The 13,941-nt window shown below is 38.7% G+C and overlaps 1 protein-coding gene across 1 annotated transcript; it reads right to left on the bottom strand.

Moving 5' to 3' along the window:
* Window positions 1-1,611: 1,611 nt before the first annotated feature.
* LOC129282886 (beta-1,3-galactosyltransferase 1-like) lies at window positions 1,612-7,501 on the bottom strand. Its single transcript, XM_054918776.2, has 2 exons — window positions 7,077-7,501; window positions 1,612-5,361 (listed from the first exon to the last, which is right to left on the bottom strand). The coding sequence occupies exons 1-2, from the start codon at window positions 7,299-7,301 to the stop codon at window positions 4,492-4,494; spliced, it is 1,095 nt and encodes a 364-aa protein (XP_054774751.2). The 5' UTR covers window positions 7,302-7,501; the 3' UTR covers window positions 1,612-4,491.
* Window positions 7,502-13,941: the final 6,440 nt, after the last annotated feature.

The following is a 13,941-nucleotide window of genomic DNA, read 5'->3' on the forward strand; positions in this document are numbered from 1 at the left end:
GACTCCTATCCTCAGTTTCTCACATCCCTTTCGGGGAATAATTGCTGAAGTGTAAAATTTACATTATGTTTAAGGTTCTATCTTTAAAAATTCTGTGGATTTATCGAATTCCGAAGTACTTTTTGCATGAAAACCATCCCGCAATGGAATTTTTCAAATATTGATTTCCAATTGTTATGTGTCAAGTCCAGTGTAGGCCTAAAGTGGTCAAATGCCCTACATCGAAGGCAAAGGGCGAGATCATTTGAAAAGAAAAATTGAATTAAACAGCCAATAAACTCGTCTCTCTCTCCCTTTCTTTCTCTCTTTCTCTTGTTCTTATCTCTCTCACATTCTCTCTCTATGTTGTTGCTCTCAAGAGGTTATTCACAATGAGAGAACATAACTAATTCTGGAAAAGCCGCCGTCCAATTCTTTTAGGTTTTTTTTTCTTCTCCTTTTTATCATCTCTTTCTTTTACTCTCCTCATTTCTTTCTTTTTCTTGTCACAAGCGACCCATTTTGTGTCGATCTTGACATAGTAATTGCTAATCATATAGCACGGTTGTATTCTATAGCCTATAGGTAGTGTGACATTCCGTGCCAGGAAGACCCAAGTCCATGGTAGTTAATTTCGAATATATCAAGATGAATAAAAGGATTTGTGTGTAATACTATGTTTATCTCCACATTGCAATAATCATCATCATCATCACCATCACCATCACCACCACCACCACCATCATCATCACTACCATATGCATCACCACTACCATCATCATCAGCACCACCACCATCTTAATCAGCATCATCACCACTATTCATCATCTTCATCACCATCCTCATCTTCATCACAATGATAATCGTCATCATTACCATCACCATCATCACCACCATCATCATCACCACCACCACCATCATCATCACTACCATATTCATCACCACCACCACCATCTTAATCAACATCATCGCCACCACCATCATCACCACTATTCATCATCACCATCATCTTCATCACCATCCTCATCTTCATCACAATGATAATCGTCATCATTACCATCACCATCAGCACCACCATCATCATCACCACCACCACCACCACCATCATCATCACTACCATATTCATCACCACCACCATCATCACCACTATTCATCATCACCATCATCTTCATCACCATCCTCATCATCTTCATCACAATGATAATCGTCATCATTACCATTATTTTCATCACCATCATCATCACTATTCATCATCACCACCACCATTACCATCAACATCACTATTCATCATCACCACCACCATTACCATCAACATCACTATTCATCATCACCACCACCATTACCATCAACATCACTATTCATCATCACCACCACCATTACCATCAACATCACTATTCATCATCACCACCACCATTACCATCAACATCACTATTCATCATCACCACCACCACACCACCACTGTCACCTGTCCACCACAACCACACCAATTACCACTATAAATGTAATCACCATCACCTTATCACGAACATCATCATAACAACCATCACAATCATCATCATCATCATCATCATCATCATCATCACCACCACCACCACCATGATTAAGTCAGTCAATATGGAGGGTTGCTAGTCATAATCAACTTTGTATCACTTTTATTCATCTTTTTTCCCCAAATTTCAAATACCCTCATTCATCTATGGCCAATTTGTAATACAAGTGTTATTACAATTTTTTTTGCAACGAAAATGTGTTATTTACTCTAAATTGAAAGAGACTCTCGACTTTTTAACTATAATGTTTTAGTAATATTTTTGTAAATTTTCCCCCATTTTCCCCTTTTCTTTCTTGTTTTGTTTTATCAGCATTTTTTTCCCGGGTGGGGGGAGTAGGCTTTTCAAACTCAAGGCTTATTCATTTGCAAATGAATATGTAGGATTCCTCTTTGTATTTTTTTTAATGAGTATGTATAAGCTCTGTTATAGCTCTGTCATCTTTAAACCAAAGTGAATGATATTGTATTACCATTTAAAATACATGATTGAATATATTGAAATCATATATATTGCCTGAAACTTTGGAAACAGCTATATTCATATAAATTTGAAAATTTCAGTTTATTCCTGCTATTGTATTGTCTTGTCCAAGAAGGTGGTCTATTAAATCATTAAAACATAAAATATCTCACAGTAAATTTTGCTCAGGTATGGACAATATGACATTTAACCTGGAGAGAAGATTTTGTTTGGATCACTCTTATTAGCCCAAATATAAGTCCAATTACAAGTCAGGTTTACTACTGAAAATGTAAAAAGAAAAACAGTAATGAAAAGGGCTACTGGATTAAAATAATTCACAAATGCATCACATAATTTTAATAGTTTCTTCTTTTTATGAGGAAAAGTGAAGTTGTTTCCCTTGCTAAACTTTCAACCACTAGGACAAACTACACTTTTCTTATAAAAGTGATTAGGTGCAGTTTAAGTCCAATTTTCACAACAGAAACAGTAGTAAAGAATGCTAAGACTTTTATACCTGTAGTAGTAAAATCGGAATACACAGATATCTGACACTCAAACTTAATCATATCTTTCAATATCAACAAAAGTATAAATCATACATGTATATCTTGGAATTTAAAATTCACAGACACATGTCTATTTCAGGACTTATATAAAGAGAAAGAGTGGAAAAAAACCACAAACACAGACAACAACTTTTTAAAACCATGGATAAGAACTCAAAGTCCATGGTTGTCAAACAAAAACAAACCCACCTCATTTCTCAAGATCATAAAATGATCTCGCGAATAAAAATGGCAGTCATACAACCACTGTAAGAATGCCTCTAGTATCTAGGATCTCCTGAATTTGTACAAAAAGGGAGTCATATCAACTCATACAAATCACTGGAGGATCCAGGGGGGGGGGGCACATCTGGCCTGTACACCCCCCCCCCCCCATTGAGAGGCATAATAATGTAAAGTTTCAAAATTTATTGATTAAAATCAACACATATTGGATCATTCTCAATATTACAAATATGCCGTTCTAACACAAGTGTGCCCCCCCCCTTTGAAAGCGATGCTTGTCAAATTTTTCTTGGGAAATGTGCCCCCCCCCCCCCCTTTGGAAAATCCTGGATCCGCCCCTGATACAAAGATTTGTAATCGTAAGCAAGCCATGTCATCGAGCTGGAATTCACAAGGACAATAATAGTCTAGTACTTCCGAGAGTGCATACAGATCAAGGGAAAAGGTCAATCACATTTTGTTAATTCCTTTCAAAAATCAATGAAGAAGATCATGCAAGAATTTAATGAAAATGACTGAAGTGTCTCTATATAAAGATGTCTATGTACATGTACATGTATATGTGTTTGTTTTGTCTTTGTTTTTTTAAATTATAATCCGTTGTGCCCAAATGTACTCTAATTGAAATAGTTGTCAGTATAATTCATTTTAGCCTTTAGATAATACATGTTACTGATGTTAGCATGCATCCATCTATATTGAGGAGTTAATTATGAACAGGATGCCACACCTGATTAGCAGCTATTGCTATTTGTGGTCCCCTTTAACCAAAGATATTACTTTCTTTCAAATTCAACGTCACATTCACTTTGCTGCATTCCCCATTGCTTTGTGTGTGATGGAATGGGATGATTACACAGGAAAAGATGCCTTGCGGGATCCCTCCTGAATTACAGTTTGGACTTTCGCAGAGGTGCCTCAAGGTTTGCAATTGATCATAAAATGGCAATGACCAGTTAAGATCGAGTATACTCTTTGAAAGCCTGAAAAGTAACTAATCCAGGTGGGTGTTTCATAAAGTTTCTTTTAAGTTACTGGCAACTTTAAGAACGACTTTACGAACGACTGGTGATTTTTTTTTCTTAAGAGCTAAATCCACACTGATGAAAATTTGGTGCACATAATTTACCTCAAGAAAAGATCACCAATCATTTGTAATGTTTTTCGTAACTTACGAACAGCTTTATGAAACACCCACTGGGCCAAAACACAAAGCAAAGCGACAGATCATACCATTGATGGTCATATGTTCATACTAATAGTTACATTTATATGGTGCTTATTACTTTATGTTTCTAAGTGCTTTACATTGTAATTATTACTACCCTGGTCATCGGATCCTGGCATGCCCAAACACAACACAATGTATGCACTTTCTCCACTCCCTGGGGAGCATTCCTACGAAAGTTCCAAGATTACTTGGCACAACGCATAAGATTTTGCATCCTACCGGGTACCCATTTAACACCTGGTTGAAGAGTGGCAAAGTCATTGACGCCTTGCCAAGGGACGCTAGGCCGCGGTGGGATTCGAACACATGACCGTCTGATTACAAGGCGAGAGTCTGAATCGCTACACCAAGACGCTTCAACAAAAAGCTATGAATCCTTAAGTTACAAAGTCTTAATGTTTCATAAAAATTCCCATAAATAAATTTTTTCATAAAAATAGTTTAAAAATACTTGGACAGTGGGAACTACAAACTATAAGAAATACAAGTAACAGTGAGTTTGTTTATCTTTCATCACTTGCCTCCACAGATTTTCTCTAACCGCTATCGCAGCCTTACTGTAGTGGGTCGTAAAGAGTCTCCTGTACACACAGGTAGAGTAGTCAACACGATTGTTATGAAACTGTGAGCTGGCCAGTGGATACACTCCAAGCTGGAATAAGCAGAATCCCATGAACACATCTTCGAGATACAAATACGGAGTATGAGTGGATACTTCATACACATTACGCGCGACATCACCCGACATGACGTAACCTGACCCAGAGCAGAAGGGGGGATACCATGCTTGTGGATAAATGTTTTCCGGAACGTACCACTTGCTTATCTCATTTCTTACAGGTTCGGCACGTACGACGATGCCGCTAACAAAGTTTTTGGGTGGGACCGCAGGAGAGGAGAGGTACCTCACCAGATTTTCATACATGACGATCATGTCATCGTCCGTTTTCAGCACGTACCTCACGTGCGGGCAGAACTGCGAGACCCACTTCATGCCCATGACGGTCTTCAACGTAAGGTTCTTGTACGAGTCTTGGAAATCCCCCATGATGATGTCGTGGTGGAGTGCACTCTCCTTGTCCACAGAGACTTGGTGATGTGTTCCGCCTTTGGAAGGGTTGGCAAGAAGAAACAAGGTGATGATGCTTTTCCCTTCGATCTCACTCTGACTGGCCCACGTCTCCCTATCTGTCCTACGGAGCGCAGTATTTTTGTGGATGGATGTGACGAGCACGAGCAGGAACACCTCCTTAATACTGCCGTCTTCATTCCGACACTTGTTAGGTTCGTTGATGATGAACTTGTACGGGTGAGGATTGATAGCAGGGGAATTCCCGTCATACTGTGGAGAGTGAGGAAACATACCAAACAGTTAAAAAAACAGTGATGTAACAATTAAAGATTAAACATTCTTAAAGGGCAAAGTACTGGAGGTAATCTCTCAATAGACAAATAATGTAGTATCTATATCTTTTGATGAAATATCATATTCTGAATTTTTGTACAAATTATGACAGCTATTCAATCTTCAAGTTGTACTTTTCATAACAATACAGAATTGTGTGGAACATAATGTATTTTCTTTTCTTCCTTCACAACATATCTTAATCATGTTTTGAATATTGTAAAGAAGAAACAGGATTTTGTTATTATTCTGGATGTGTTGTTATACTTGAGACAAGTGACCTGAGATGCCAGACAAGTGACCTGAGATGAATAAGCTCAATCACTCATCAAACAGAACAGCAAACGGAGAGAAGATGTGGAACTGAACTCGGTAGACACAGGAACAAATTGTAGTTCACTGAACTCGATGAAGTCTGGTAGTGCACTGATATATTTATTCGCTGGTCTACTTTGCCCAGCTCAACTCATGATCATTTAACAATTTACATATATATTTAATTAATTCAAATCAGGAATAACAACCAGTCAAAATAAAGAGCGTGGAAGGATTGAACTAAACTGTAAGAACCCAATTCATAAGATAAACCAATGAGAAATAAGAAGGTGAAGGCAATAAACAAGTCTGGGTGATTATTTAATATTATGGCCACAGAAGAAGAAAACAGAAGTAAAAGAAATAAACAAGATCTTGAGAAAATGAAAAAAATAACCATCCTACGCTAAATTTCAAACACCAGAATGACAAAAACTATAATTGGAATGGCACGCTAAGAACACTAGCGTATCCAGCATCAACTATGACGAAGAAATGTATGGCTCCATGCACAATCAGAGTCACTATTGTCCCCAGACAATTGGGCCCATGAAATGCTTTGCAGGATCTGACGCTGGATGCGCGCCTGAAGAATAAAAAAAAGAGACAAGTCGCGCATATATCGCCTGATCATGAAAACCAGGTTTTAACATGACTTGTAGACCATCATCGTGTTCAACTTGCCTCCCCTTCCCCCGGCATTAAAATCATTAAATTGTCTAACTTTTTATATAAAGGCCTCTGAGCCTCAGACACTAATGCGATGCAGCCTTTTAGCTGTTAATAAATTGTCACAATAGTATTTAAATTAAGGATAAATTACGCAAATAACTAGGATTATCTCTTAGTGAACACTACTGTACGTAATCTACTGGAATAACTTCAATCCCCTTCTCAATTGAATTGCAGCTCTTCCCTTCATGGAAACATTTTAAATAATAACAAAACAGCTCCAATAGGCAATACAGCAAATAACTTAATGAGTCGTTTCCACACACACTTCATTGTAGCACTGATCTCTCCACTTAGTGGAGAGATCAGTGCATCGTAGTGGCTTTGATAGAGAAAATGCTGAAGGTATTGGGGTGCCTAACCGTAACGTATTATTTTTAAATGCAAGTGCACAACTCTTTCTAAATTTAGCATGGATGTGTCATCAAGCGACATTTTGCTGATTCAACTATGACCTATGACATGTATATAGATGCAGATTCAGATTGTGAGGGAATGCGACCTTGAGGCTTAAGGCAAGTTGAGCAACTAAATGAGGGTGAAGAAGGGAAAATGTACTTGTCCCGTACAATAGGCATATAGTATACCGTATGAAATTCACTTACAATAGATTTTACGTGTTGTGGCCAGTCTGCGCCTTTGGCTTTGCTCAAGAATTCGAATCGGTCCTTCTTGATTTCATGGGAGGAAATCACAATATTCGAAAGAAAGTCACTGCCATAACGTCCCCAAATGCAGAATTCGTAGATTATTCTGTATATCAGATAGACGGTGCAAAGTGAAAATAAGGCCTTGATGATCACCCTTGTCTTCAAAGTAAGAACAGTCATTCCGACCTAGACGTAGTTTCTAAACGATATGCGGCCGACTACCGTGTGCTATCGGGCGCTGGCTGGCTCGCCGCCAGAGCCAGCGGCGCTGGCGCGGATTCACTGATCGTACAAAAGGATGGGGCGGATCAGACAGCCACTAGGGGATTTCCCAAAGGGATTCCTCTCTTAGCACGCGCTCGAAGGCCGCGCCCCATAATAAAGAACAAAGCATTGGGGGAGGAGGGCGGGGGGGGGGGGGGCATTTTCGCATCTTTCTTTAAGCAGCAATACTCGCATTTGTCTCTGACTTCAATACTGAAGGGGGGCGCCCCCTCCACACAAAAAACATAACAGAGGGAATTTAGCTAGAGAAAGAAAGATATATAAAGAACAGGGAGAACAGGGGAGCGTTTCATGAAAGGACTTGTCAGACGTTTTATCCGACAAGTCCTATTTTATCCGACAGTTACCATAGTAACATTGCTTATCAGCCAATCAAAATCAAGGAAAGATGTCAGATCTGACAACATGTTGGACAAAATGTTGATGAAACGCTCCCCAGATCATTGTTCAGATAGTCGAAATTTATTGTCATGCTCAAAGTAGGCCTAAAAATGAATCAATATGGGCATTAAAATTATATGCACTCAGTCATATCAGGGCATTAAATTGTGTTCACCCATATGTAATCCTGCCCCCCCCCCCCATCATGTATTAAATCCTATCCCACTAACGGGCAAGTCCATCCCAACAAAAAGATGATTTGCATAGCTTAATATTTGGGTTATCCAGAGGCGTCGATCCTGGGGGGCAGGGGGCGGCGATCGTCCCACCAATGAAAATATGGGGGGGGGGGCAAACATATCGTTTTGCCCCCCCCCCAATAATTCCGCATGTGCAAAAAATAAAATAAGATTGTAATGTTACACAGAAATCAGCAAGCGAGATTGAGATACACAACTCGTTCTTTATCTGAAATCGTGCTCAAAATGTCCGCTTTTCAGATTAGAATAAAAAAATTTTTTAGCTCACGCTTCGCGCTCGCATCATTTCTGTAGCAAAAACCCATACTTTTCATGATTAAATAGGTGAATAGAATGTCCCGTTTCCAGTTCTAGACCTCAAAAGAACTCCCACTTCGATTGGCAATATTATTTTGTTGGATATATATCTTGTTCTTTATTAAAAACGTCCATTAAACTCATTTTTTTCAGATCGAAATATCAAAATTTTCAGCTCGCGCTTCGCGCTCGCATCTATTGTTTTTTAGATACCCATCTTAATCATTAGTACCAAAAATTCTTAGAATATCAAGCTTTCAGGTCAGAATATAAAGAAATTTCAGCTCGCGCTTCGCGCTCGCATTAATTTGTTGGTGAGATATGTGTCTCTATCTTATGAGTCATATATATATATATATATATATATATATATATATATAGGCATGTGTGTGTGTGAGTTTGTTTGTTTGTTTTGTGTGATCGAGTGCCTTTGGAAAGTTGATTCATGATTTTGCCCCCCCCCCCAATCTGAAAAATGGATCGACGCCCCTGTTGGATTCTTCTTTAGGGCATAAACAGTCGCAAATTATCCAGCAATAAAGTATGAAATGCATGGAACACGATACGAACATAATAATGATGAAAATCGTTTTGACAACTTTGGCTTCCCATAACTTTTAGCACAGAATGACCAGAAGCAATTAAAGCTCCAAGCTTTTAAGCGCCCCCCCCTCCCTTAGTCTCCCTCGATCAGGGTAGATGAGGGAGATGTTGTCACTCAAAACAAAAGCTCAGAACACATCGTGCTACCCATACGCGTTCTCACACTTGACCCTTAAGGCGACCGCACACCTTACGATTGGTCTGCGACCCGATTTCAGAATAAAATGTAGTAGAATTTGATGCTAATATTGAGACTTAGAATATCTTACTGTGTAATGTTCTAAATCATCGTACGAATACCTGTGTTCAAATCTGTGACTGTGCTATCATCCTTCTTAGAATAACAGCGAATTTAATATCTAGTCGTAATGACGTCATAGCAGTCGTACGATTGCCTACGATTTGAAACTAATTTGGCCTTTACTCTAAAATAAAGGCTTGGAATCTTTTAAAATGGTTATATTAGTATTCTTTCAATTAATTTTAACCTCAAATAAAATGATATGTTCCATTCACTTTTTCAGAAAATGAGCAAAATGCGATTTGTTCCAAAATCGGATCGCGAACAATCGTAAGGTGTGCGGTGGCCTTTACATGCAGGGGCGGCGGAGCGAAATTGAAAGTGGGGGCACAGGGGAAAAAGGGCACCTTTTCTCTAAAAAAAGGCACTATCTTAAACATGGCCGCATGAAGAAAATTTTCGCGGGGGGGGGGGGCAGCGCATGAAAACTTTTTGGGAAAAAACCTTGAAAGCGAGGGAGCGAAGCGACCGATCTTATCAGAGGCGCTTTTGCATTTTGTTAGCTGAAATTGATGGTTTCTATACATACTTTCGGTGAATTTTATGAAAATCTGCAGTAAAAAAATGTGAGTTTTCAAAATTTCTGGGGGGAGGCAACTGCCCCCCATGCGTACGGCCATGATCTTAAAACAAAGTTAAAAAAATGATTTATCCACATAATCCACCCCACTCACATTGACTCATGAAACTTAACGTAGGATTATTGCAAGCTTTTTCATTCACTATATGCACTTGCAGAAGGAAGCAGAACGGCGCTAAATAAAGAAACCGGGCGCTCATCGGGCACGGAAAAAATGTTTTCAGGACAACTTATCTGATATGAAGAACAGCTAGGCAAATTATATGAGAAAGGCACACATGAGAAAGGGGCACTCGTTAACACATATTCCTTCTCAGATGAAAGGGGCACAGAACACGTTCGTTGGGGGCACTTTCTTAGGTAAAAAAAGGGCACTGGTACGAGAAAGGGCACCAAATAAGATGGCAAAAAGGGCACTTACTAACGGCATAAAACGGATCCTTCTCAGGTGAATGGGGCAAAGGACATGTTTGTGAGGGGCACTTTTCCTGGGTAAAAACTGGGGCACTGATTCGAGAAAAGGCACTTACAAGACGGCAAAGGAACACTTGCTCAGACATAAAACGGGTCCTTCTCAGGTGAAAGGGGCACAGAACCCATTCGTAAGGGAAAATGTTTTTTGGGGAAATATGGCACTTATACGAGTAAGGTAACACCTAAAACGTGTCATCTTTCGATAAAAGGGGCACGTACAGCGTTCGTGAAGGGGCATTTTTCTTGCGTAAATATGCACTTTTTCAGTACTTCAAAAAGTGGGGGGGGGGGGGGGCACTGGATTCCCCGCCCCCCCCCCCCCCCCAGGATCGCCGCCCCTGCTTACATGAACACTTACATCATTTTTATACTTCTTCTGGAAAGCATTTTCCATGTTGGAAATTTATATACGATAGACCTATACTGTATAGGAGCTGCTCGCATATGACGTCATAAAAAAAAAAAAAAATATTTACATCTCTCCTAATTGGTTACTATTAAAATCGAACCTTCAACCAACAATTTTTTTCCTTCTATTTTTCTGCTCTCTTTGAAACAAACTATCATCTTTTAAGTCAGTGAACTTTCAATATAATCCTAGAATGTATCATATATTTTCCATATTTTCTGTTTTTGCTCTTTGGTGGTGATTTTTTACCTGATTGCTAAGAAAGCATGAATGCTTGTAAGCAAGCAACCAGTGGACCGACGGCTTAAGGTCCTCTCTGAAGGACCTGGTACTGAGGATTAATGCCTTACCAAAGGGCATCAGGGCCAACTAGTTTTCATTTTTTTTATTTCTCAAATTTTGGAAAATCGTTATTTTCGAGGAAAAATACAGGAAATTCAAGGAAATCCGAAAATTGAAATGTCTACAAAATTTTGATCAATATAATATGCTATTAATTGCCTCATTATGCATGCATTTTGTGTCGCTGAAAGATTTTCCGCTTGCATTTCGAAATTTGTCTCGAACTGCGTGGGCAAAAGAAGTCTGTATTCCCCCTAATTCTTGTCACTGTAGGAAGTGGAGTCCAGGCTTGTTGTATATACTTTCATTTATACTTTTTGCTGACGACTCCAATATTTTATTTTCCCATGATGATATTAACCAACTCGTTATAATCGTAAATTCTAAACTAACAAATGTTACAGATTGGATCAAACATTCGCTTAATCACCAGAAGACAAACTATACATGCATTTTAGTAATAAAATCAATACTCTACCAGACAGTATTTTTTGTGTGGATAATTTCGTTCTTAATAATATTTCCACTACCAGATTCTTGGGTGTCCTTATTGACAACAAATTATCCCGGAAGCCTCATATCGATAGTACATGTAAAACAATTTCTAGAAACATTGGAATTATTAATAAACTAAAAAATGTTCTCCCTTTTGTCTTCTCCGGGCCTGCCTACTGGAAATCTCTGCCTCAAGATTTCAAAGAATTCCCTAATATAAATATTTTTAAACGCAAACTGAAAAAAATATTAATTTTGCAATACTCGTTGCAAATAGGTCAAGCTGAATAACTAATTTAATTATATATACTCGGCTTTTGTGTATATGTGTATTATATTCGCTCATGTTATATATATATATACATGTATGTTATTTGTTATTACTTTTTTTTCTTCTTAAAATTGCAATTAGCTAAAGTACCTGCTCCTGCTACCCGCTTTCTTTCTACGTAATGTACACTGCACTTCTCTGTCCCTCCCTCCCCTCTTCTCCCCCGCACCACCCCCCCCCCCCGTAGCCAGGATTTAATTTTGGAGGGGGGTAAGTGCGCGCGAAGCGTGCCAACATTTACAGAGCGCGCGATGCGCGCTCCCTAGGGGGGATGGTGCAGGGAGGGGGGAGTTTCCCCCCTCCCGAGCGGAGCGCGAACTTTTTGATATCTCATCAAATTTGAATCAAAAGAAGACGTCTCTTGCGTCTCTTATACCCTTATCAACTCGAATTCATTTGACTTGCTGTGATTAGAAACAAAACCTGTTTTCAAAAGAAAAGATGAGCGCCCCAAAAATGGGAAAAGATCTTACCGCGCGAAGCGCGAAAGCTAAGACGTTTTACAAAAAGAAATTGAGAACAGAAGTGGTATAAAATGTCTACCTTAGTCACATCAGATTTGATTGTAAAAACTTTAGCCACATTAGATTTCTTTAACTCGCAAAACAGAGTAGATGCGGGTATACTCAGGGAGGAAATATTTATTCCCGCGAATGGCGTTGAAGCTCTGAATTTTAGAAATTTCTCTGAAACTTTAACCTGCTCCAATTTTGATATTTCTATAAATAATAAGAAGAAAAATGTAGCTCAAAATGTGAAAGGGATTGATGCCCGGATGATGCAAGCTTGAAGAGGGACCTTTCATTTCCCATGCAAGCGAAGCACGAAAACTTCTGTGAGTTATAAGAAAAAAATATGTGTAATTTCGCTCATAATATTAAGCGCTTCCTTTTGCATGATTAAGAAACTTCTGTGATATTAAAGATTTCAAATCAATGGCGCTAAACAGGACAGGAGATGGATGTGCAGCGATATAAATTTAGAATAAAGTTTCATCGTACCAACGTTTACATATAGCACGGCACGAATTCAATGCTCCCCCTTTGAGCAGATACTTTGCCAAAACATTGCTTGCTGAAAGCGGAAGAAATAGCATTTTGGGACTTCGGGATCGAGTGACGGTATTAAAGTTTACCCGCTCAGAACAGAAGAACCGAAATTTTGCGTCAGTGCAATTAAAAAAATACTTCTAGTACTCTTTACACCCATGTCTACTTTATAATTTCTTGCAAGAATGCGATTCCCATGGCCGGGAAGGGGATAAACGGAGAAGAAAAAAGGAGTGGGAAACAAAGGGGAAAGGCAATTTGGATATTTTTCCCGCGCGGAGCGCGGAAGCAAAATTTTGTATGAAGAGAGAGAAGAACATCTCGTTTAGGTTTTTATTCTTTTGACAAAAAAGAACGAAAAAAACAAAAAAAAACAATAAAGCTATACCCTTTTTCCCTTTTCTCCATTTCCCCCTTCTTTTTTTCTTTTTGGGGGCGTTTTTTTTTTTTGGGGGGGGGGGGCGACCGCCTCCTTGGCTATGCGCCTGCCCCCCTCTCTCTAATGTTATAAAACAAAATATTTCTCACACGATCCATCAGTTACTTTTTTTGTAAAGTGCACAAAAATTGTTTGTATTCATTTTAAAACAAAAGTTCTATATATCATTACGACCCAATATATCTTTGTTGTAATTTTGCAATGAAACTAAGTGAGGGGCTTGCCTTTTGTACAAGCATTGCTTTTTTTCGGCAAGACCCTCCGTTTTACGGGGTTTTACGTTTAAATACAAATGTCATCTTAGGTAACTTTGTTTATTGAATTGTGTTCCTAATTAAATCTAAGATTATGAGATATATACCGGTATATATTATTATGTCTTGCAGTATTTTCGATCTTGTTATGTTATATTTATCATATTACGTACAATTGTGAAACGAAAATCAATAAATCAAATCAAATCAAGTTGGAATTTGGGGTCAACTAATTTGGATTCAGCCGGGGATTTAGTTTCGTTGAATTAGTTTTTTGAGCTGTGAATGGAGACACTTCTTTGGCGTACCATACACTGCAA

The sequence above is a fragment of the Lytechinus pictus genome, chromosome 1, assembly GCF_037042905.1.
Source record: "Lytechinus pictus isolate F3 Inbred chromosome 1, Lp3.0, whole genome shotgun sequence".
NCBI classification, from domain to species: domain Eukaryota; kingdom Metazoa; phylum Echinodermata; class Echinoidea; order Temnopleuroida; family Toxopneustidae; genus Lytechinus; species Lytechinus pictus.